The sequence below is a fragment of the Cervus elaphus genome, chromosome X (genome assembly GCF_910594005.1).
Source record: "Cervus elaphus chromosome X, mCerEla1.1, whole genome shotgun sequence".
Taxonomy (NCBI): Eukaryota; Metazoa; Chordata; class Mammalia; order Artiodactyla; family Cervidae; genus Cervus; species Cervus elaphus.
In genome coordinates this window covers 116,527,558-116,548,980 of record NC_057848.1, presented here as the reverse complement: position 1 = coordinate 116,548,980, position 21,423 = coordinate 116,527,558, and the positions used below count along the sequence as shown (strand labels likewise).

Below are 21,423 nucleotides of genomic sequence, written 5' to 3'. Positions count from 1 at the left end.
CCTTAATACATTAATTTGTCATTTTTCTCTGATATCTTTTTATCTTAGACTGACTTCTTCCATGATACGACACAGCAGAGTTCACACTCAGAGTGAAAATGTGTAGCCAGCTATCTGTATTCAAACAGTGTAGCAGATCCATGTCTCATTATTTATTGGGTTTCAACTTTCTATGGGCTCTTTATTTTTTAAAAACTGATCCACAACTTTATTCTTATTGTAAAGACTTAAAAAAAATGTATAGCATAAAGTTTGACACATCACCTTAAACATGTCACTTCTCACCCGGTACACCTTTCCACACACAGTTACTCCTCTCCCCTCCCCATAGATAATCACCATTGATGAAGTTTGGTTTATAATTTTTATTAATTTTCCTGGCTTATCATGTACATAGAAAGCATAATATGTATACTTATTATCATTTACATGAATTGAATCAAATTAAAAATATTTCACCAAATTTGTCTTGAAGCTTTTCCCATGAAAATATGTAGAGGTTGTTTTGTTTGTTTGTTTTGTTTTTGTTTTTTTAAATTGTATAGTGTGACTGGGCTTCCCAGGTGGTGCAGTGGTAAAAAATTCTACCTGCCAATGCAGGAGACCTAGGTTCGATCCCTGATCTTGGAAGAATGGCAACATGCTCCAGTATTCTTGCATGGGAAATCCCATGGACAGAGGAGCCTGGCGGGTTATAATCCATGGGGTTGCAAAAGAGTTGGACGCGACTTAGTGACTAAACAACAACAACTAGCTCAGAGATCGATGTCTCTGGCCCTTTTTCTAGTTTTTGCAATTTTCTCCTTGTGTCCGAGACTGCCTGGGTTATGAAGGAATGGGCCAGCAGGACTCTTCCCTCAATACCTTTTAGGTCTGCCTGCCTAGGTAAAATTTTTAAAGGCCTCTGTGAGCCTTCCCAAAAATAAAAGGGTGGATTTTCACTCTCTCCTTGTTACATCTTATTTAATACTTATTTTATCTTAATTAACAGCCTTCTGGACACCCTGGGTAATGCCCTGCACTAGGCAAGTAATGAGGTGTCTTGGGGATTCCCTTCCTGCCCTTGTGTTGGGATCCCAATCCGGCTCTGTACAGGGGATTGCCTCTTCTGCAAGGGCCAGGTTGCCACCCACCCGCTGTTGTTCATCAGCCACTTTTCTAGCCTGACCTAAGATTCTAGCTTTCTCCTCATCATTACAACACAGAGTGAGAATGACCATCACATCCCTCCAGGTGAGGGAGAAGTTAAGGCTAAGATATTCAAATTCATCCCTAAACTTTTGAGGGTTTTCAGAATATGAACTCAATTGTTCCCTGCATTGGGTACTATCTTTCATAGAAAAGGGAACATGAACTCATGTGGTTCCCCCTTCCCCATCTGGAACCTCTCTTAGGGGACAGGTTTTTTTTTTTTTTTTTTTGTCCAAGGCTGACCTTTCCTCCTGTGGAGGGTAAAGCTTACCTCCTGATCATAATCCCATGAGGGAAAGAGGCGGAGCTGAGGTGGCTGTAGGTGACCTTCCCTCAAGTCCCAACTTCTGGGGCTGCCTGAACTTCCCTTTCCCGCATACTCTGTCAGAACTGAGGGGGTCAGGAGAAGGTCATGGGGGGTCTTCCACCTTGGACCATGCCAAGAGGACTTTGAAAGGGCATTTATCAGGGTCTCTGAGCTTACCTTTTCTCCTTTTCTCAGAATCCTGGTAGAGGGCCATAAAGGCCTGGGCATAGGGAACCTCCTTGTATTTACCCTCATGTTTGCAGTATAGACTGAGCTGCAAAATGCTGTTAAATTCAAGTGACTCTGACTAGGGCCATTTTTCCACACCTCCCAGGGAGTAGGTAGGCCCGTACCGAGCACAATATTTGAAAAGTTTTTCCTTTTTAGTCCATCCAGTTGATATCCTTCCCAGTGGGCCAAAAGACAACCCAGTGGGGTGTCTAGAGGGAAAGTAGGCTTATTTCCCATTTTGATGGTGGTATAGTTATTTTTTAAATTAATTTATTTATTTTAATTGGAGGATAATTGCCTTAAAATATTGTGATGGTTTTTGCCATACATCAGTATGAATTGGCCATAGGCATATATGTGTCCCCTCTACGCTGAACCTTCCTCTCACCTCCCTCCCCACCACATCCCTCCAGGTTATCACAGTGCACCGGCCTTGGGTGCCCTGCATCATACATCAAACTCCCACTGGCTATCTGTTTTACGTATGGTAATGTATATGTTTCAAAGCTAGTCTCTCAAATCATCCCACCCTCTCCTTCTCCCACTGAGTCCAAAAGTTTGTTCTTTACGTCTGTGTTTCCTTTGCTGCCCTGCACATAGGATCATCGGTACCATCTTTCTAGATTCCATATATGTGCGTTAATATACGATATTTGTCTTTCTCTTTCTGACTCACTTCACTCTGTATAATAGGCTCTAGGTTCATCCACCTCATTAGAACTGACTCAAATGAGTTCCTTTTCATAACTGAGTAATATTCTATTGTGTATATGTACCACAACTTCCTTTTCCATTCATCTGCTGATGCACATCTAAGTTGCTTCCATCTCCTAGCTATTGTAAATAGTGCTGCAATGAACATTGGTATACATGTGTCTTCTTCAATTTTGGTTTCCTCGGGGTCTATGCCCAGTAGTGGGATTGCTGGGTTGTGTGGTAGCTTTATTCCTAGTTTTTTAAGGACTCTCCATACTGTTCTCCATAGTGGTTGTATCAGTTTGCACTCCCACCAACAGCGTAAGAGGGTTCCCTTTTCTCCACATCCTCTCCAGCATTTATTGTTTGTAGACTTTTTGATGGTGGCCTTTCTGACCAGTTGTGAGATGATACCTCATTGTGGTGTTGATTTGCATTTCTCTAATAATGAGCGATGCTCAGCCTCTTTATATGTGTTCATTAGCCATCTGCATGTCTTCTTTGGAGAAATGTCTGTTTAGGTCTTCTGCCCACTTTTTGATTGGGTTGTTTGTTTTTCTGGTATTGAGGTGCTTGTATATTCTGGAGATTAATTCTTTGTCAGTTGTTTCATTTGCTATTATCTTCTCTCATTCTGAGGGTTGTCTTTTCACCTTGCTTATAGTTTCCTTCATTGTGCAAAAGTAGGTCCCATTTGTTTATTTTTGTTTTTATTTCCATTACTCTAGGAGGTGGGTCCTAGAGGATCTTGCTGTGATTTATGTCAGAGAGTGTTCTGCCTATGTTTTCCTCTGAGAGTTTTATAGTTTCTGATCTTACGTTTAGGTCTTTAATCCATCTTGAGTTTATTTTTGTGTATGGTGTTAGAAAGTGTTCTAATTTCATTTTTCTACACACAGCTGACCAGTTTTCCCAGCACCACTTGTTGAGGAGAGTGCCTTTTCTCCATTGTATGTTTTTGCCTCCTCTGTCAAATATCTGACTCTAGAGAGGTTGCAAGCTCTCTCTTGGTCTCAGATCACCTGGTTGTACATGAGCCAAAGGAAATGCTCAGCAGTAAGCACAATCAGAGGGGCTGTAGGGCTGGCCCCAAAAGGTGAATTAACCCCTAGACATACGTCCAGGGTATTAACTTTCACCCAAGACCAGGTGCGACTATACTGAGCCCCATCAATCACTTCCATTTGGAGCACTCGGCCAAATGAACAATCAAACGGCTGAATTTATAGAAACAGGGCACCTGATGGAGGGCTCCTATTGCTCGATTATCTCCCCAAGAACAGAAACCACAATTTATGGGGAGGAGAGATCGTGGTCTCTCAGATAATCTCTCACAAAGACTCAAAACTTCAGGTCTGAGTATCGACGGATGGAGTAAACAGAAATACCTTGGGTCTTCAAAGGGAGGGAAAGAGGACAGGTTGAAAGAGAAGGAGGGAGAGAGAAAAATAAATGGTTAAAGTTGGGAGGGGATGAGGGGAAAAAAAAAAAAAGAAGGAGTGGCCTTACCGTCGTCTTGCCACCTGCAGATGCCCAGATGCTATGGGAATTTTCTCCTGGGCTTCCAGGAAAGGAGGACTGGAACTCAGCCCTACCAGAAACCAGAGATCAGACCAGAACCAGAATTCGAGTTCTCTGCCAACTGGAGGTGATCAAGCTGTGATCCTCAGCTCAGGCTGAGGCCCTTCAATCAGACTCCTGAGTCCAGTACTGGGGGAGAAGAAAAGAAAAGTAGGATAGGAGGGGTTGAAAAGAGGGATGAGAGAAAGAGAAAAAAAAAAAAAAAGGAAGGGGCAGGCAAGTCAATAAAGTGTCTTGTTCCTTACCTGGTCGAGGCACTCCAGCCATTGTTCAGGAAAGAGATCAGGGACAAAGGGGTCCCGGTTGTGGTTGCTGGGTCTGCTCCGTCAGCATGCGAGCTGGTTCTTGAGTACCCTGAGTGGTCGGGGTGTCAGCCACAGTAAACAGGGGTCCCTTTGTGATTGCCAGTTGTTGCTGGAAGGGGGACCCCTTTCAGGACCCGAGAGTGGGCTCTTGTCTAACACTGGAAAATGAATTGTCCAAGGAGACACACATGTTGACAAAGCAAGAGACTTTACTGGGAAGGGGCACCTGGGTGGAGAGCAGTAGGGTAAGGGGACCCAGGAGAACTGCTCTGCCACGTTTTATGGTAATGGGATTAGTTTCTGGGTTGTCTCTGGCCAATCATCCTGACTCGAGGTCTTTCCTGGTGGCACACGTGTTGTTCAGCCAAGATGGATCCCAGTGAGGAGGGTTCTGGGAGGTAGTAGGACATGTGGCGTCTCCTTTTGACCTTTCCTGAACTCTTCCAGTTGGTGGTGGTTTATCTGTTTCGTGTTCCTTAATAGGACCTCCTGTCTTAAAATAACTCACGTGAATGGCTACTATGGTACCTGGCCAGGGTGGGCGGTTTCAGTCAGCATGTTTCCCCTACCATAAGCAGAGAGGTTAAGAAAGTAAAGTGAAAGTTTATTTAAGCAAAGATACATTCTCAGAGGGAGAGCGGGCGAACAAGTGGAAGAGTTGCTGCCCCGGGCCTCATTGGCAAGCCTGTTCTGAGGGGTAAGCAAGTGAAGTCGCAGAATATTGTCTAGGAAAGGAGGAGTTTGGGAGTCAACTTCCTTGACTTCCATCGCAGCTCCATTTTTCCAAGATGAGGAGTGATTTCTGTCCCCATTTAGCTTAGATTAGAAGTGTCATATGTCGGGTACATGGTGAGTACTTCTTATCTGTAAGGCTAATCTTATTGTAACGAGAGCACAAACGAGCAAACGTTTCCATTGGGATGCAGGAGATTCCCACCTTTCCCCAACTTTCTTTGTCTGCTACTCAGATCCTTACCACCCAAAATGTGTGGTTTCCCTTCAGTCTGAAGGTTCCTGCTTCCCTCTGTCTGCCCATGGACCCCCGCCGTTTACAAGATGTATGGTTTCCTGCCACCTGGCCCCTGCCCCCCCCCCCCATTTCTCTGCTCATACCTAGCTACCTGCCTGCTGTAACAATAGGAAATAAATACAACTTCCCAGGGGTAACAAGCCCTCCACATCCCATGCGCTTTCAGTGCAGGCCAGATGGGGAGCAGTGCCAGAGGCATCTCCCTCCCCCACCGTATAAACACAGGCCTAAGTGGGGAACCTGGACTTCCACTCCTGCCTTCACCTGCTGGTACAGTGTCAGAGGAGGTCTGCTAAAAGAGAAGAATTGAATAATACCCAGACTCTCAAATCAACCAAAATGTCCAGGAAGGATAAAACCGAAAATCACTCATCATGCCAAAAACCAGTAACAGCTCAACTTGAATGGGAAAGACAATCAACAGATGCCAGCATCAAAATGGCACAGATATTAGAATTACCTGACAAGGATTTCAAAGCAGCTGTCATTAAAATGCTTCAATGAGCAATTATTAACAGTTGAAAAAACGAAGAAAGAATAGGGAGAGTCAGCAAAGTTATAGAAGATACAAAGAAGATCCCAATGGAAACTTTAGAACTGAAAAAATACAATAGTCAAAAATTTTTGAAAGTCAATTAACAACTCAGTGCATGGATTCAGTAGCAAAATGGAGAGGGAAAAGGAAAGACTCCGTGAGCTTAAAGTCAGAACAATAGAAATTACCCAGTCCAACTAAGAGAGAGAAAATAAACTGGAAACAAAGATGAACAGAGCCTCAGAGACCTGTGAGACCAAGTGTCTCTCAGTGGGTTTTTCATCAGAAGCCACGGAGGCCTGAAGGAAGTGGTATAACATTTCTCAAGTGCTGACAGAAATGAACTGTCTTCCCAGAAAATCATAATTGGTAAAAATAACTTTCAGGAATGAAAGGGAAATATGAACACATTCTCAGATGAAGAAAAACTAAACTAAGAGAATTTGTTGCCAGCAGACCTACTTCAAAAGAAAAAAGGACTAAAGGAAGTTCCTGAAACAGAAATTAAAGGATAAAAGAAGGAATTGTGGAACATTAGAAAGGAAAAGGGGACAGCAGAAAGAGTAAAAATATGTGTAAATACAGTAGAGTTTCCTACTCCTCTTGAGTTTTCCAAATTGTGTTTGGTGGTTGGAAGGAAAAAAAATTACATTGTGAGTCTCAATGAGGCAAAAGTATATAAAAATGCAATATTTTCATCAACAATGTTATCATAAAGATGATGAACAAATTTCCACTGTACTGAGTACCTACTACATGTCAGAATTATTTTCTGTTGTCTCTAATTTTTTTTTACCGTATTTTGCAGATGTGGGACCCAAGGCTTTTCGCCCCCTCCCCCTGTGCATGTGTGTGTGTGTGTGTGTGTGTGTCTGTGTCTGTGTCTGTGGTGTGAGCAGGTGGGAAATGGTTTGCTAAGCAAGGATGTTAGGTGAATGACTTAAGATGAACTTTTGGGAAGAAGGCAAAACAGTGATCAAGAAATAGGTATTTGTGAATATTGAAGAACTTTAGCACACTATTTGTGTATATACTTCTTGTATCTGTACATGTTGCAGTCACCAGAGACCATCTCTCTGTCTCTCTAAGGAAGCATGCCTTCAACAGGTAGCAGGTAAAGGTGGACCAAGTGATGGCATATAACCCATGAAAGGTGTAAAACATAAGTTTTCTCTTTTCTGCAAAAATCGATGGAAGATGGATTATCTGCAGTTGTGTGGCAGTGGCAATTCTGAGGGAAAAAGAAAAGCTGAGTTGTGAGACAGATAAATGGTCCCTCTGCTGGAGTTGAACACAGCCCCGGGCCTCGTAAGGTTAACTTATTCAATATGAGAGGCTGCAGGTGGCTCCGTTTTATGTTTCTACCTTTGAAGACAATGTGGAATATTGGAAAACCCCTGAAGTTTACTATCAAAGGGACCTAGATTCACTCCACAAATTATTAGCTAATGTAAGGGAAAGGTTACTTAACCTCTCTGATTCTCATTTTCTCATTTCAAATGAGGATATAAGAATGCATACCAGGTATGGTGTTTGCAAGGGTCAAATGAGAAAAATGCATGTGAAGTGCTTGGAATATTAAAGCTGTTCAGTAAATGTCATTTCCCTGCTCTACTGCAACCCTTCCACCTCCAAATCAAAACAACTGGATTTAAATCTTTACCGTGATATCCAATAGATTCTGTTGATGTCTTGAATTTTGCCCTAAGGAACACTGGGTAAGCATAAAGCAGTCTATGAACAACTCTTTACTCATAGCATCACACTTGACTTGGCAACTCTGGAGAGCGTGATAAAACATCACCGGTGAACTCGACAAATAGAAATAGGATACATTATTCCCAACTCACTAGAGGAAATACAGTACTAAAGGACACTCAGTCCATCTGACAGAAACTCAATTGATCCAATAGAAAACAGATAAAAGAGAATAATACATAGGAAGCATAGAAGAAGAAGAAAAAAAAAAAAACCTCCCAATCAATAGGAAGCAGAAATAAGATGACAGAAACAACTGCAAAATAGATTACTGGGAAAAATTCAAAATGGAGCCATATGACCTTAAAAAGAGGAGGGCATGGAAAGGTTAAAAGGAAGCAGTCGTGGACTTTCAGCTCTTAAACGATTAAAAACAGGGATTCAGGGCTAATTACTGTGATTATAATTCTGAAGGCTCAAATATACATATGCCAAAAGTTCACTGAAATTGGCAGATCCATAGAGTGGGAACTTTTAGTATATCTCTCAGTAACTGATCAATTAAGAAAACAATAACTATTAGCAATGATAAGGGAGATTTGAAGAACCCTATTAAATCTTGTTCTAATAAGCAGGTATAGAATACTAGGTCCAAAGATTAGAGAATATATATTCTGTGAGAGCACAAATGGAACATTTAGAGAAGCTGATCATTCACTAGTCCACAAACATATGTCAGCAATTTTCAAGCAGAAACCATGCTCTCTGAACACAGTGCAATTGAGTTAAAAAATAATAACCCAAAGGAAAACAGAAACAAACCACTTAGGGTAGGAACGTTTAAAAGAAATATGACCAGAATCAAGTGATACATATGACCAACAAGGGATAAATAGTAATTATTAATCATAATAGAAATTAGGAAATATTACAACCAAATGATAATGAAAATAGCACCTATAAAATCTTGTGGAATACACCAAAGTGGTAGTTTGAGGGACATTTATAACACCAAATGCTTATATTAGAAAAGAAGAAAGACCACAAATTAATGAGCTAAGCAACCAAAATATGAAATTAGAATAACAGAATGAATGGAAGAAAGTAGAAGGAAGGAACATTTACCAAAATTAAAGAGAAAACAAAACAAAACAAAAATCCATAAAGAAGTTCAAGCAGACCAAACTTGGTTCAAACTAGGTTCAAACAAACCTAGCTTGTTGCTAGGGAATGCAAAAGAAACTGATAAATGTACAGCAACAGTTATTGAGAAAGAGGGAGAGAGAGAAGTAGAAGATATTAGGAATACGAAAAGAAGTAATCATTATGAATATGGTAGATGTTTTTGTAAAGTAGCATACCAAATTAATTTGAATTACTTAATTTTAAAACTTAGATGAAATAATTTTCTCAATCTATCAAAATTAAACAGAAACAGAAAGTAGATCATTTCTATATTGCAAATGTGTTCCATCATAAATATGGAATGCTAAAACTAAAATTGGTAAAGCCCTTGGACAGTTTTCCATGGCCTCAAATATTACCATTAACTTTAATGTCTGTAAGATCAACCCCATCTGGGACTCATAGTTTATCTACTTATTAATTCACACGAGGCCAGCCCATACACTTGGGAATCTCATCCCCAATTTTGGATTCTACCATTTTCACAAGCTGATAAGAGTAATGACTTGAAAGCACTCACACAACACTTCCAGCTTTATCACACCGATATGAGCAAATCTCCCAAACACTCACCTAAATAGCCTTTACATGATCTGCAACCTGGAGACTCCTCGGTCTTCTGAAATAAGCATCCGAAAAATCTGCCCTTGAGCCTAGGTTAACAAAAGAAAGAAAGAAAAAAGTTTACCAGGTACTATTAACAACTAAAATCTCCAGTAAAACTCCAGAGTGTTGATCCTTGAGTTGTTGTTCCCCATCACATCCTGCTGTATACTGGGTATCCACTCCATCTGAAGACCTTAAATTGAGGGTTCTTAGCAGCCTTCCAGGCGTCACTGACTTCAGAAAGTGGACAGATTCCTCCCCAAGACGACAGAATAACATTAATTTTCTGATTCTCTAGGAACTGTTCCTCCCCCTTTACTAATAATATTGCCTACCATTACATTCTGATGTTTTCCAGCACATTGCTATGAGCTCCCCTTATTTTTACTGTATTATTAGTTTTTTTAACTCCTGTGGTCTCCTTCTGCCACTTAAGGAAAAACATCTGACATTCCCCATCACACCCTGCTGACAAAAGAAACAAATGCTGTTTGTCAGTTTCCCTTACAGCATTAATCCCAACCTCCAGATGTTAAAAACTGGACACTGACCTCATCTCAGCAAAATACTCCTGCAGAGGTCATTATAATCCTGTCGGCAAGCCCTACTCAATCAAGAGTAGGCTCCATTATTGGGGCCACGCTGACCCTGATAGTCAGATTTGCTCATGGTATTCCATTTGTTCATGATAGTCAGCCTGCTTTGTGAAACTGATTGAAAGTGAAAGTGAAAGTCACTCAGTCGTGTCCGACTCTTTGGGACCCCATGGACTATACAGTCCATGGAATTCTCCAGGCCAGAATACTGGAGTGGGTAGCCTTTCCCTTCTCCAGGGGATCTTCCCAACCCAGGGATCAAACCCAGGTCTCCTGCACCGCAGGTGGATTCTTTACCAGCTGAGCCACACAAGAGAAGTTCTGCTAAATACATCACTTACCTTGAGGAACACAAAATCGGCTTTCTCTAGTCGTGATCAATGAAGCTTATTTTCCTGATAGAGGCAATACAGTGAGGTACTATTTGTTATGTAACATCTTATATAACACCCATATGGCATATGCTAACTTATCTTGTGTGTTCAGGATAATTGCTAGAGACTTTGTGATATGTTAAACTAAACATTCCAGCAGATCTTATTTCCCAGAAATGGGTGGGGGAGGGGGGGTTAGGGAGAGGGGATTAACCAGTAACAGTCAAACCAATTTCTTTTAAAAACTCACAAGGGAGGGCTTCTCTGTTGGCTCAGATGGCAATGCGGGAGACCCAGGTTCAGTCCCTGGGTCGGGAAGATCCCCTGGAGAAGGGAATGGCAACCCACTCCAGGATTCTTGCCTGAAGAATCCCGTGGACAGAGGAGCCTCATGGGCTATATGGTCCATGGGGTTGCAAAGAGTCAGACATGACTTAGCGTCTAACACACACACACACACACACACACACACACACACACACACACACACACACACACACACACACACACACACACACACACACACACACACACACACACACACACACTAACTGACGCCCTATTCAGGAGTCAGTTTATGTATATAGGCTTCGTGACTTGCTATTCTCACATTAGGGAAAATAATAGCTAGCAAGGGTGGTCCAAAACTTGTCTGATTCTGACAAAAGTCATGTGGTGCTCAAAGGTGAAACCAGCTGGATTCATTGCCTGGTTTTTATAATCCAAGCCCTTGACTTCAAGTCTTGTTTCAAGGACTAATAATCATTGTGTTCTGTTTGATTACTTGTTTTGCAGTTGGCCAATGCATCCTGTCTGGAGTCTTAAATGCTATTGCACAGTCCATGTCACACCAGAGTATTCAGTGATGCATTCTACTGCAAAAGGAGCAGGAGAGACCAACCCATGTCCTACTGCAGAGTACATTCTCTAAACAAATTCCTGATCATCAAAATCAGAGCAATGTTGATAATCTAGATAACATGGATTAATGGCTTGTGGCTAAAAGTGGGTACTAAAAAATATCTCTTGACATCCAGGCTAGGACATGTTATTCTCCCATTAGACATTGAAAAAAATCTCAGGGAATGCCAACTTCAGTTGAGATCATGAGATCTCGTCACTCTGAGATCATGATAAAGTGAGACAAAACAAAGGCCCCTTCATGATTTTTTTTTTCTCTAAGCACAGACAAAAGCAAAATCACTGTACAAATCACCATATATCCCTCTCCTAGCTAGTATGAGTGACTGCTAGTTTGGGGGTTTTGTTTTCCCTTTTGCTTTCTTTGTTTCTTTGTTTGCTTTCTGCAATTGCAGCTTTCACCTCACTCTAATCTAGTCTCTCTATACAGAAGGTTTATTAAGGTACTGTCATAGGAATACCCTGTCTTCCTGACAGTATCCAATCCCGATCAAAACTCTGCTTCTTTAAAACCTCACACAAATCATAAAACAAGACCACCTCTTTCTTTCTTTAATTTTTCTTTTGATGTGGTCCCTTTATTTAGTCTTTATTGAATTTGTTACCATATTGCTTCTGTTTTTTTTTTTTTTCCCTTTTATGTTTTGGTTTTTGGCCACAAGACACGTGGGACCTTAGTTTCCCCAACCAGGGAGTGAACCCACACCACCTACTTTGTTTTGTTTTTTTTTTTCCCCCTTTATTTATTTATTTTTTTTCAGTGGGTTTTGTCATACATTGATATGAATCAGCCATAGATTTACACGTATTCCCCATCCCGATCCCTCCTCCCACCTCCCTCTCCACCCGATTCCTCTGGGTCTTCCCAGTGCACCAGGCCCGAGCACTTGTCTCACGCATCCCACCTGGGCTGGTGATCTGTTTCACCATAGATAATATACATGCTGTTCTTTCAAAACATCCCACCCTCACCTTCTCCCACATAGTTCAAAAGTCTGTTCTGTACTTCTGTGTCTCTTTTTCTGTTTTGCATATAGGGTTGTCGTTACCATCTTTCTAAATTCCATATATATGTGTTAGTATGCTGTAATGTTCTTTATCTTTCTGGCTTACTTCACTCTGTATAATGGGCTCCAGTTTCATCCATCTCATTAGAACTGGTTCAAATGAATTCTTTTTAACAGCTGAGTAATATTCCATGGTGTATATGTACCACAGCTTCCTTATCCATTCGTCTGCTGATGGGCATCTAGGTTGCTTCCATGTCCTGCCTATTATAAACAGTGCTGCGATGAACACTGGGGTGCACGTGTCTCTTTCAGATCTGGTTTCCTCAGTGTGTATGCCCAGAAGTGGGATTGCTGGGTCATATGGCAGTTCTATTTCCAGTTTTTTAAGGAATCTCCACACTGTTCTCCATAGTGGCTGTACTAGTTTGCATTCCCACCAACAGTGTAAGAGGGCTCCCTTTTCTCCACATCCTCTCCAGCATTTATTGCTTGTAGACTTTTGGATAGCAGCCATCCTGACTGGCGTGTAATGGTACCTCATTGTGGTTTTGATTTGCATTTCTCTGAGAATGAGTGATGTTGAGCATCTTTTCATGTGTTTGTTAGCCATCTGTATGTCTTCTTTGGAGAAATGTCTGTTTAGTTCTTTGGCCCACTTTTTGATTGGCACACCACCTACTTTGGAAGGCAAAGTCTCATCTGCCGGACCAGCAGGGAAGTCCCAAGCCCAAATCTTTTAACATCCCTTTTCTATCACCCACGTACTTGTGTGGCCCACAGTTCCTTCACTGTGTGTGTTCGCCTTCACTGCAAAGAATAATAAACTCAAATTGTTCAACTACAAATGTGTTCCTGCTGGTCTTTAGCTGGGAGGCATCGAAATATCATATCACATTAAACTTGATGACAAAGCAAAACAGAAGACTCAAATGTATTTACTACAATAACCCCACATGCTATTACTTCGAACATAATTTTCAGTTTACAAAGACATTTATTCTGTATCCTTTTAACCAGCAATTTCAAGGCCTAGAGACTGAGAAGAGGGCTGGTCTACTGGTGGAGATATTAACAATATGAACAGTAAAAGACCAACCATAAAATATATTGAAAATAGATATTCATGATAGTGGAATGGGAGAAAGAAAGCAAAGGTTGAGTTTTGGACAATGAGTTTGAGATCATGGCCTGACCACCAGGTCAGATGCTGTATGGGCCACAGAAGATAAGACCCAAATTCTTCACACTCCAAAGCACAGGGTTTCAGAACAAACGGTCCCTTTGGGTGGCTACCAACCTTCCTCAAGCCCTGTCCCCAGCCTGCATAACATCTCAGTAAGCACAGTGAGACGAATAAGACCCTGATGAGACCCTGTAAATCCAAATGTGACCATTCTGTATGTCCGTTTTTCTAACTCCTCCCCATCCCCACAAACATCACCCACCCCCACATAGGTTATCCAGGCGACCTATGTATTCAGAGGTAGAAAGAAATGTAAATTTTACTTGGAATGACTGATTATAGAACAGCACTATCTAATAGAATTCTCTGCACTGATAGAAATGTTCCATATCTGCGCTGCACAGAGTATAGTAGCCACGGGTTTACATGTAGCCATTGAGCACTTCAAATGCTGCTAGTGAGACTGAATTTTCAGTTTTATTTAATTTTAATCAATTTAACTAATCACGTATGACTAGGGGCTACCAGTTTAAAGAATATACCTCTACAGGAAGTCTCCTCACCTGTGGTGGACCATACTCAGCCACTTGCCTTCACCCAAAACACGCTCTTTGTGACTGCTTGGACGATTTTAATTCACTTAGAGTCACCATTCTTCATAAAATCCCATGTACTACAAACATGCTAATCAAAACCATCAGCTGCTTGTAGATTCCTATTTTTGCCATCACCATGTACTATTTTTATTTTTTTAAATAATTGACAGACATCACCAATGTAATGCAGTGTGTTTATGTGATGAATACTTCTCAGAGAATTAAGGATCTTTTGGGTATTCAAATCTTACCTTGAATTTGCCCAGATAGTTTTTGTTCCATCCACTGCATGTTATTACCCTGCTAGTCTTTAAACCAAGTTTGATAGTTGAATGTTGCTACAATGTGGAGTGAAATTTATCCTTTGGTGTCTGATCTAAGAATCTAATCATAGCAACTGACATGGAAAATGTGTTCACAGACTAAACCAAACTTTCATCTGCACTGTTAGAACAAATTATTCCCGAAGACTGTTCATATATCAACTGGTTATTGTCTAATTAAATGAGGTAAATTTCAGTTCTCTTACATACTAGAAAAAAAATTGCCACCTTTCTGTAGAATGTCATGAATAGACAAATTTTACTTCTGAAACACAAACACTTGAGGAAGTATAAGTTTCAGCTAACATCCTGGTTATTATCTCCTTACCAGCATCAGTGTCTTTCTATTTATTTACTCAAATGAGGAAGGAAGCTACATTTAGATTAAAATTGGTTGCCTGGACCATGAGTTCTATTTTGTTCCTTTGTAGATTGCACCACCTTTGAGATTTCCAAGTGGTGGGGAAGACTGTTGGCTATAGGTCTGGATTCAAAGAAGAGGTCTGTGCATGGGCTATGAATTTGAGAGTCTATGACACATGGATGGTGCCTGGAGTCAAGCAAGTAAACCTTAGAACAGGGGGCAGATGACACACCCCTTTCAAGAGGTCTATCTTGAATAAAGGGAAGGGCATCAAGGCCCAGGTAGCTGAGTGGACAAGGAAAGGGTGGAACCTCATGTGGGCTCATAAAATATAAATGTGTATATATATGTATATGAATGTCTTAGGAGTCATGTTACTAGCTGAACAGGTGATGACATAAGAACCTTGGGCCCTGCTTCAGTCCCCTTATTTCAATGTGTGTGTGTTTGCTGACTCCAATTCAAAAGTTTAAGTTTAATCACATGATTAACCTTATGTGATGTGCTTATATAAAATAGGTGAATTTTGCTATTTTAACTCTCATCAGGCAGGTTCATGTCCAAATTCTGTGGCTGAGACTTGGCAAGTACCTTCCTGTAGACCTTGTGGCTAGACACTCCCTCTTCTTTTTATTTTCCTCTTAAAAAGATGGTTTTCTTTTTCCAGCACATGCCTTATCTTTCATTAAAATTCCAATGTCATCTTTGTGCTGTTTATATATAGACCCTTTCCACAGTAGCATAATTTACACTGGTCTGCTGCCTGTGTCCATCCCACTTACATCCCTGGGGCACTGCTTTCTCCTTCATAAGTCATTGTTTATTTAAGTCTCTTGTGTCTTTGCACACGAATGCTAACCTTATCTTCTTACGGCATCTATCTCCAGGACACCACTGGAAGGGAAGATGACAGAAGAGGGTTTGTCTACCGAACTGTAGTAACATTTCATTCCTGTCTCCTTAAGACAGGCAGAAGCAGAGATGGACTATCAAAACGTGCAACAGAGCCAGATGCAGAAACAGCCAGAGACAAGACAGCCTGACAGAAAAGCAGAGATAGCTGGTCAGGCAGGCTGAGAAAGCCCAACAGATGGACAGACTCAGATATTATACCTCCTCCCCCAATAGAGACAGGTAGAAAGGGATACACAGAAAGGGGCAGACAGAGACAGGTAGAAATAGATGGAGACAGAGACAGGGAGGCAGAGGAAGCCAGGCACAGACAAGGGACAAAGAGACACACATTCAAACTAAGGCAAAGAATGATGGTTGCAGACAGAGACAGGGAGACAGGCAGAGGCTGATTGACACAGATAGAAAGACAGAGACAGACAGACCGAGAGACAGAGAAAGACAGAGGCACACTGAAAGACAACACACATATAGAGATAGTGATGGAGAGAGAGTCAGAGAGAAACAAGGTTGGGGCGGAGGGGCGGGGGCTGGGGAGAAAGACAGAGACAGATGGGACAGAAAGGGAAAGACAAAGACAGACAGATGGAGAAAGAGACACGGAGAGATACAGATACAGAAGCACTGGAGAAATACAGAGACAGAGACAGAAACATAGAGACCCAGACACAAACAGATTGTCAGAGAGAAACAGAAAGATATGGACAGTAAGACAGAGACAGAGAGTGACAAAGAGGCAGTCAGAGACAGAGACTGAGGTAGACAAAGACAGAGGTAGATAGAAATTAGACAGGGATGCAGACAGACATAATAGAGAGAGATAGGGGATGACAGAGAGAGCGGCAGACATACAGAGAGGGAAAGACAGAGACAGGGATAAATCCTCATCATTGTCAAGGACCATGTGGTATCCCATAGGGGTACATCTCTTTTAGTGTGGCGTTTAGTTTGCTGTTATTTAGCTTGATGGTTTCCTGTAGCATTACCATGACTATACATTTTGTGCTGCCTCCCCATCTCCCCATGCCTTTACGAAGAGGCTAACAAAATGAGTATCAATGTGGGAAACACTTTCTTCCTCATCCTGAGCAGTCAAAAAGAAAAGAAAAAAAAAAAAGTGAAAAACTAGAGACAGGTATTGGATAAATTGCCCAAACTGGCAAATGGCAAGTCAGGGTTTGTGAGAGTTTAAATGTTTAAATGAGTGTATTTCAGCTGTCACTGTGCATTATTGAACATCTTTCTACTGTAAACAGCAACAAGCAATTTAAGGATTTAAAGCTAATTGGGTAGGAAAACAAAAGCAGATCTTTCAGTCAAGGTATATTTGTAGCTAAGTAGTCTCTGAATTTCCCAAGTGAGGATACCTCTGTTTAGATGAAATGGCATCTTGGCATTCAGCTCAAGAAAAAGTAATCTCAGATTGCTTAGAGAGTTTATATAAAGAAAGTGAAATTTTTACTGAAAAAAAAAATACTTTTTACCTTTCAGCTGAATCATGACTTACTCTGCTCCCCAGTTATTTAAAAAAATAAATAAAATGAAGTCTATTGTTTGTAGTTGGTTAGGTATACGGAATATAAGGGAACACGAGAAAGGGTAGGGGGATGCAAAACTAAGGGCAAACATCGAAGGATGCAACAGCAGCTTCCTGATTGAACCATTTCTTATAACTAACTGTCATGTAAATATTACTCTAATACTAGTATGTGGGTTTGTGATAATGAAGCCTTTCAAATCTCCTTAAAGAGTAAAAAAGAATGAATGAATGAAGTCAAAAGTAATTTGTTCACTGAATGACAACAGATAAAATCTAATTGGGAAGAGAAACAAACCACCGGTAAGGAAAATTCTGATTTCAACCAAGTAAAACATTAAATCTGGTGACTAATTTTTTTTGTTCATCTTCTATTAATTTATCACACTCTTTCCAAGCATGTATTTATTATTTGTATGGATTCTTAAATAGAGTTTTCCATTCTTTGACCTCAAAATAACATTTCATTGAGGGAGGGAATGGGATGGTGACAATTTGCAAGTTAACAGTAATCAGAAACCAACAAATTCAAATCGTGACTAGTGTGCTTCTCCTTTTGTGACAAAAACACTTTTTATCTTACCCTTTTGATTACTAGTGTGAACGTCTTGTCTTTTGATCCCACTTCCAGATGCCAAATAATTCCCATTATAATTCAAAAGCATTCCTTTCCAGAGGTCACCAGACCTGTTTTTAAGCAGGAAAGAGTCTTTCCAAGTACAATTCGAACGTTAAATGTTTCTGAAGGGCAAAGGCCATCAACGTGCGTAAAGAGTGCTTTCTGGTGCATAAATAATTCATGACTGTATGCCACAGAAAAAACTCTATCTAGTACGGAGATGTCCTCATAGAATCAATCTGCTGTCTTCCACTCCATCCCCAATATAGGGTTGTATAAGATTTGAAATGTCTTTCTAGGGTTAAAATGCTAGGAAAGTCAAAATAAGGTCTAACTAACATCAAGATATGATATAAAGTCAACTAACCTGAGAATATTGAGGAACAACCAATAAAGAGAAGATCATCAGTGTAGCCTGGGTGTGTTCACATAGTGAGATATCATGGAAACCAAGTATGACACTCAGTGGCAAGAAATGGGGCAAGGGAAGCAATCCAAAGGATGCTAGCGGTAGTGGTGGTAGATCCAAAGGATCTAGCATCCAAAGGATGCTAGTGGTAATGGTAGAGTGAGGCAGAGTGGCTCCAAACACACGAACTGAAAGAGAAACCAAACTGTTTCTTTAACATTCATTTAATCACACTAAAGGAAATGCATATTTTAAAAGAGTTTCACTAACAGTAGTAGAGTAGGTAGGTTCACAGGTTCTCTCTAAAGTCAACTGGTCTTTGACTTTGCAGAAATGATGGGAGGGGGCATTGATGGATGGTAAACCAGGAGGACAAGTTGCCACCTTAACAGCACAAATAACTTATAAAGGTGTTGGGGGAGGGGGGCTTTAAAGTTTCTCCTCTTCATAGGCTCAGGTAAACAATCTCAAATATCATGGGCTACAGTTCAACAAAGACACTGACAGAACTGGGCCACCAGAGGTGGGCAAGTCCCGTTGGTCCCGCAGAAGGAGCTGGCATCTGGACAAAGCTGGTCGCCCCTGACCCCAGGAAAAGAGCTGCTCACCTCTCTGAGATTTTGTTTTCAGGGGTCCTCACTCAGGAAAATGCCCCTCTCTGGGGAGGTACAGGAAATTACAGGTCACATATATGGGGAAAACCACATCTTCGTTCTCCAGATTGACTACCTCTAGCTCTTCATCCTTTCCCAGGGAAAGCACCTGGTATTCTGTCTCCCTCCGGAGAATGGCTCTTCCAGCCCTGTCCAAGGAGGCCAGGCGCAGGCGGAACGCGACCTTTCTCTGCCAGAGTAAGCTGACCCCAAGACCGCAAGACTTGTTCAGCGCGCTGCGCTTGAAAATGATGCGCCGGTTGGCATAGCACACCACCAAGTCCCAGCCGAAGTTGAAGCCTGCCCACCGCCAGCTGCACTCCTCATCCCTGAAGAGCCGGCCCCCGCACCGCATGCTGGTCCTCTGGAGGTCGGACACGTAGACATCTGTGGGCCCGAGCTCTCTGGTCTGCTCAGCCCGGAGGAGGGCAAGCCACTGCTCTTTGTACACTGGGGTCAGCCACGTGGCAGGGATCAGCGCATCCTGGTCGATGACGCGTGCTGATGGCAGGTCGCAGATTATGTAGGCAAGCCGCAGCTGCTGGAACACTGGCACGAAGGCTCTGCCCTGCTCGGTCTCCAGGAAAGGGGTGCCCTCTGACTCCTGCCTGGAGCCAGCAAACCACGAGTCGGCGTCAGGCAGTAGGTCTCTGTGGGGGCCTCTCCATGTCGGCTGCAGCTGCAGGAACATCCACTTTTTCAGCGTGGTGTACACATCCATCTCTACCTCCATCACGAAGAGCTCCGAAGAGGCAATGACCTCTTTCATGAGATCCGGGCTAACTTCTCTCAATAACTCCTCACTATGCTGGGTCATCAGGTTGTCCAGCAGCCACTGAAGACACATGGCCCTGATGTTCTGGAGTCCGTAGCTCTCAGCAGAGTAGTAGTAGCTGCACACGGTCTGATCATTGACGGTGTCCTTCATGATCTCTCTGCACTGCTGAATCAGCGTGTCCAGCTGCAGCATGCTGGCTGCGGCCAGCATGGGGACCACTCGACCGGGTGGGATGAGCACAGAGTCTCGGTACAGGGAACCTAAAGCCTCGTGCAGTGCCTCACAATCAATGTTCTCGTCAGGCATCTGCAACTCTACAGTAGTCATGGTTGTCTCACGCCAAGCACCACTGAACATGCTAGCAAAGTATCCTGACTGGCACAAGTTGACCTTGTGCAGGTTCCACTCCTGCCCCAGGGCACGGATCTGCACGTCACTCCCTTCTCCTCTCAGAAAAAGTGCCTCATAAACGGACCCTAAACTGTCTTTTGCTCGCTTCCCGCGGGGCGCTTTTGTGAGCTGCCCTCCTGGGCCTGTCTTCCGCTTGTGGCCCCCTTGACTAGTGCTGGGTCTCGCCTCTTCACTCTCCTCCTCTTCCTCTATCGCTGCCACTGCTACCTCCTCAGCCTCCTCCTCCCCCTCAGGGGCACCTGGCTCCTCTGGGGCACGCCCCCCTCTGTTCCAGGGCATCCGACTACTTAGTGCTCCCATCGCTTTTACCTCAGGCGCGCAAAGGGCAAGCTTCCTCACCAGACGTGGCTGCCTCTGGCACTAGCTCAGCCGAAGGGGCTGTTGGGTACGGTTGACGTTTATGTGACGTCATCACGGACGCCACGCAAAGCCACACCCACTAGGCTTTCCCCTACCCCTCCCACTCCCTATCACAGGATAAGTGCACTCTGTACCAGGAATTCCACTCTATCTTTCCCTCCCGGGATGATTTCTCTGGGACTCCCTTCATAGGATAATGGTGGAACAGAGGACTTTGTGTATGAATTGTCCCCATTAATTTTAAGAACATAATTTCCTATTCCCCATTTGAAATAATTAGTGATCACTCCTTTTCTTGGATAATTACGTCTTGGTTCCAGCTCTGTCCTCTATGCACCTTAATTTCTGTAATTATTTTCTTAGGTTATCCCATCATTTGAGGCTGTGAAAACATTTTCTGTGATAAAAGTGGCAATGTTTGCCCAGTCTTTGCTTTTGTCTCTAACTTTTGTTATTAAATAACATTTCCAGTCATAGAACCATTTAAAACTGTGTGTGTCCATATCAGCTTCTTGAGGCTCATGTCTCCATTTTCCATAGGTACACAAACCTTAACTTTGGGGAATATCTTAAGTTCCTTTGGGAACTTTTAGATGTTTTTTTGTTTTTTCCTACCCCACCTTTTTGTGCATCTTGAGCCCTCTGGCACTTTCCCTATTTCTTGCGCATTCCTCATTGTCTGATATCTGGCTAAAAGTCTACCGTTTCTCACACTTGCAAAGCAGATATACATCTTTTCTCAACTGTACTCCCATCAGACCTTAATCAAACATTTCTCCCCATAAGGCTGCAATTATTTCATTATATTAGTTTCACCACTAGAGTTTTGAATGTTTGAGGCAAAGGCTTTGGATTATCAGCCCCAGACACCAACTAAGCATGTAACAAACTTAAACAGTGAAAGAAATGAGGAATGAATGAGATGGATTTCGATTTTTGAGGAAATTAATAATATTAAATACTGACAAGTGTTATATGCTAAACAAATTATGTGGTGTAGAGAGAGTCTGGA

At 42.2% G+C, this 21,423-nt stretch overlaps 1 protein-coding gene and 1 long non-coding RNA gene across 2 annotated transcripts; both read right to left on the bottom strand.

Moving 5' to 3' along the window:
- Positions 1-3,291: 3,291 nt before the first annotated feature.
- LOC122689281 lies at positions 3,292-9,715 on the bottom strand. Its single transcript, XR_006339788.1, has 4 exons — positions 9,333-9,715; positions 4,252-4,469; positions 3,935-4,135; positions 3,292-3,820 (listed from the first exon to the last, which is right to left on the bottom strand). It is a non-coding gene; the product is annotated as an uncharacterized LOC122689281 (long non-coding RNA).
- Positions 9,716-18,417: 8,702 nt separating this feature from the next.
- Positions 18,418-20,351, bottom strand: LOC122690452 (germ cell-less protein-like 1). Its single transcript, XM_043897421.1, has one exon. The coding sequence runs from the start codon at positions 20,349-20,351 to the stop codon at positions 18,846-18,848; it is 1,506 nt and encodes a 501-aa protein (XP_043753356.1). The 3' UTR covers positions 18,418-18,845.
- Positions 20,352-21,423: the final 1,072 nt, after the last annotated feature.

Excerpts from the sequence above, each read along its gene's own strand:
- LOC122690452 (XM_043897421.1), bottom strand. The coding sequence starts at position 20,351 with ATGGGAGCACTAAGTAGTCGGATGCCCTGGAACAGAGGGGGGCGTGCC.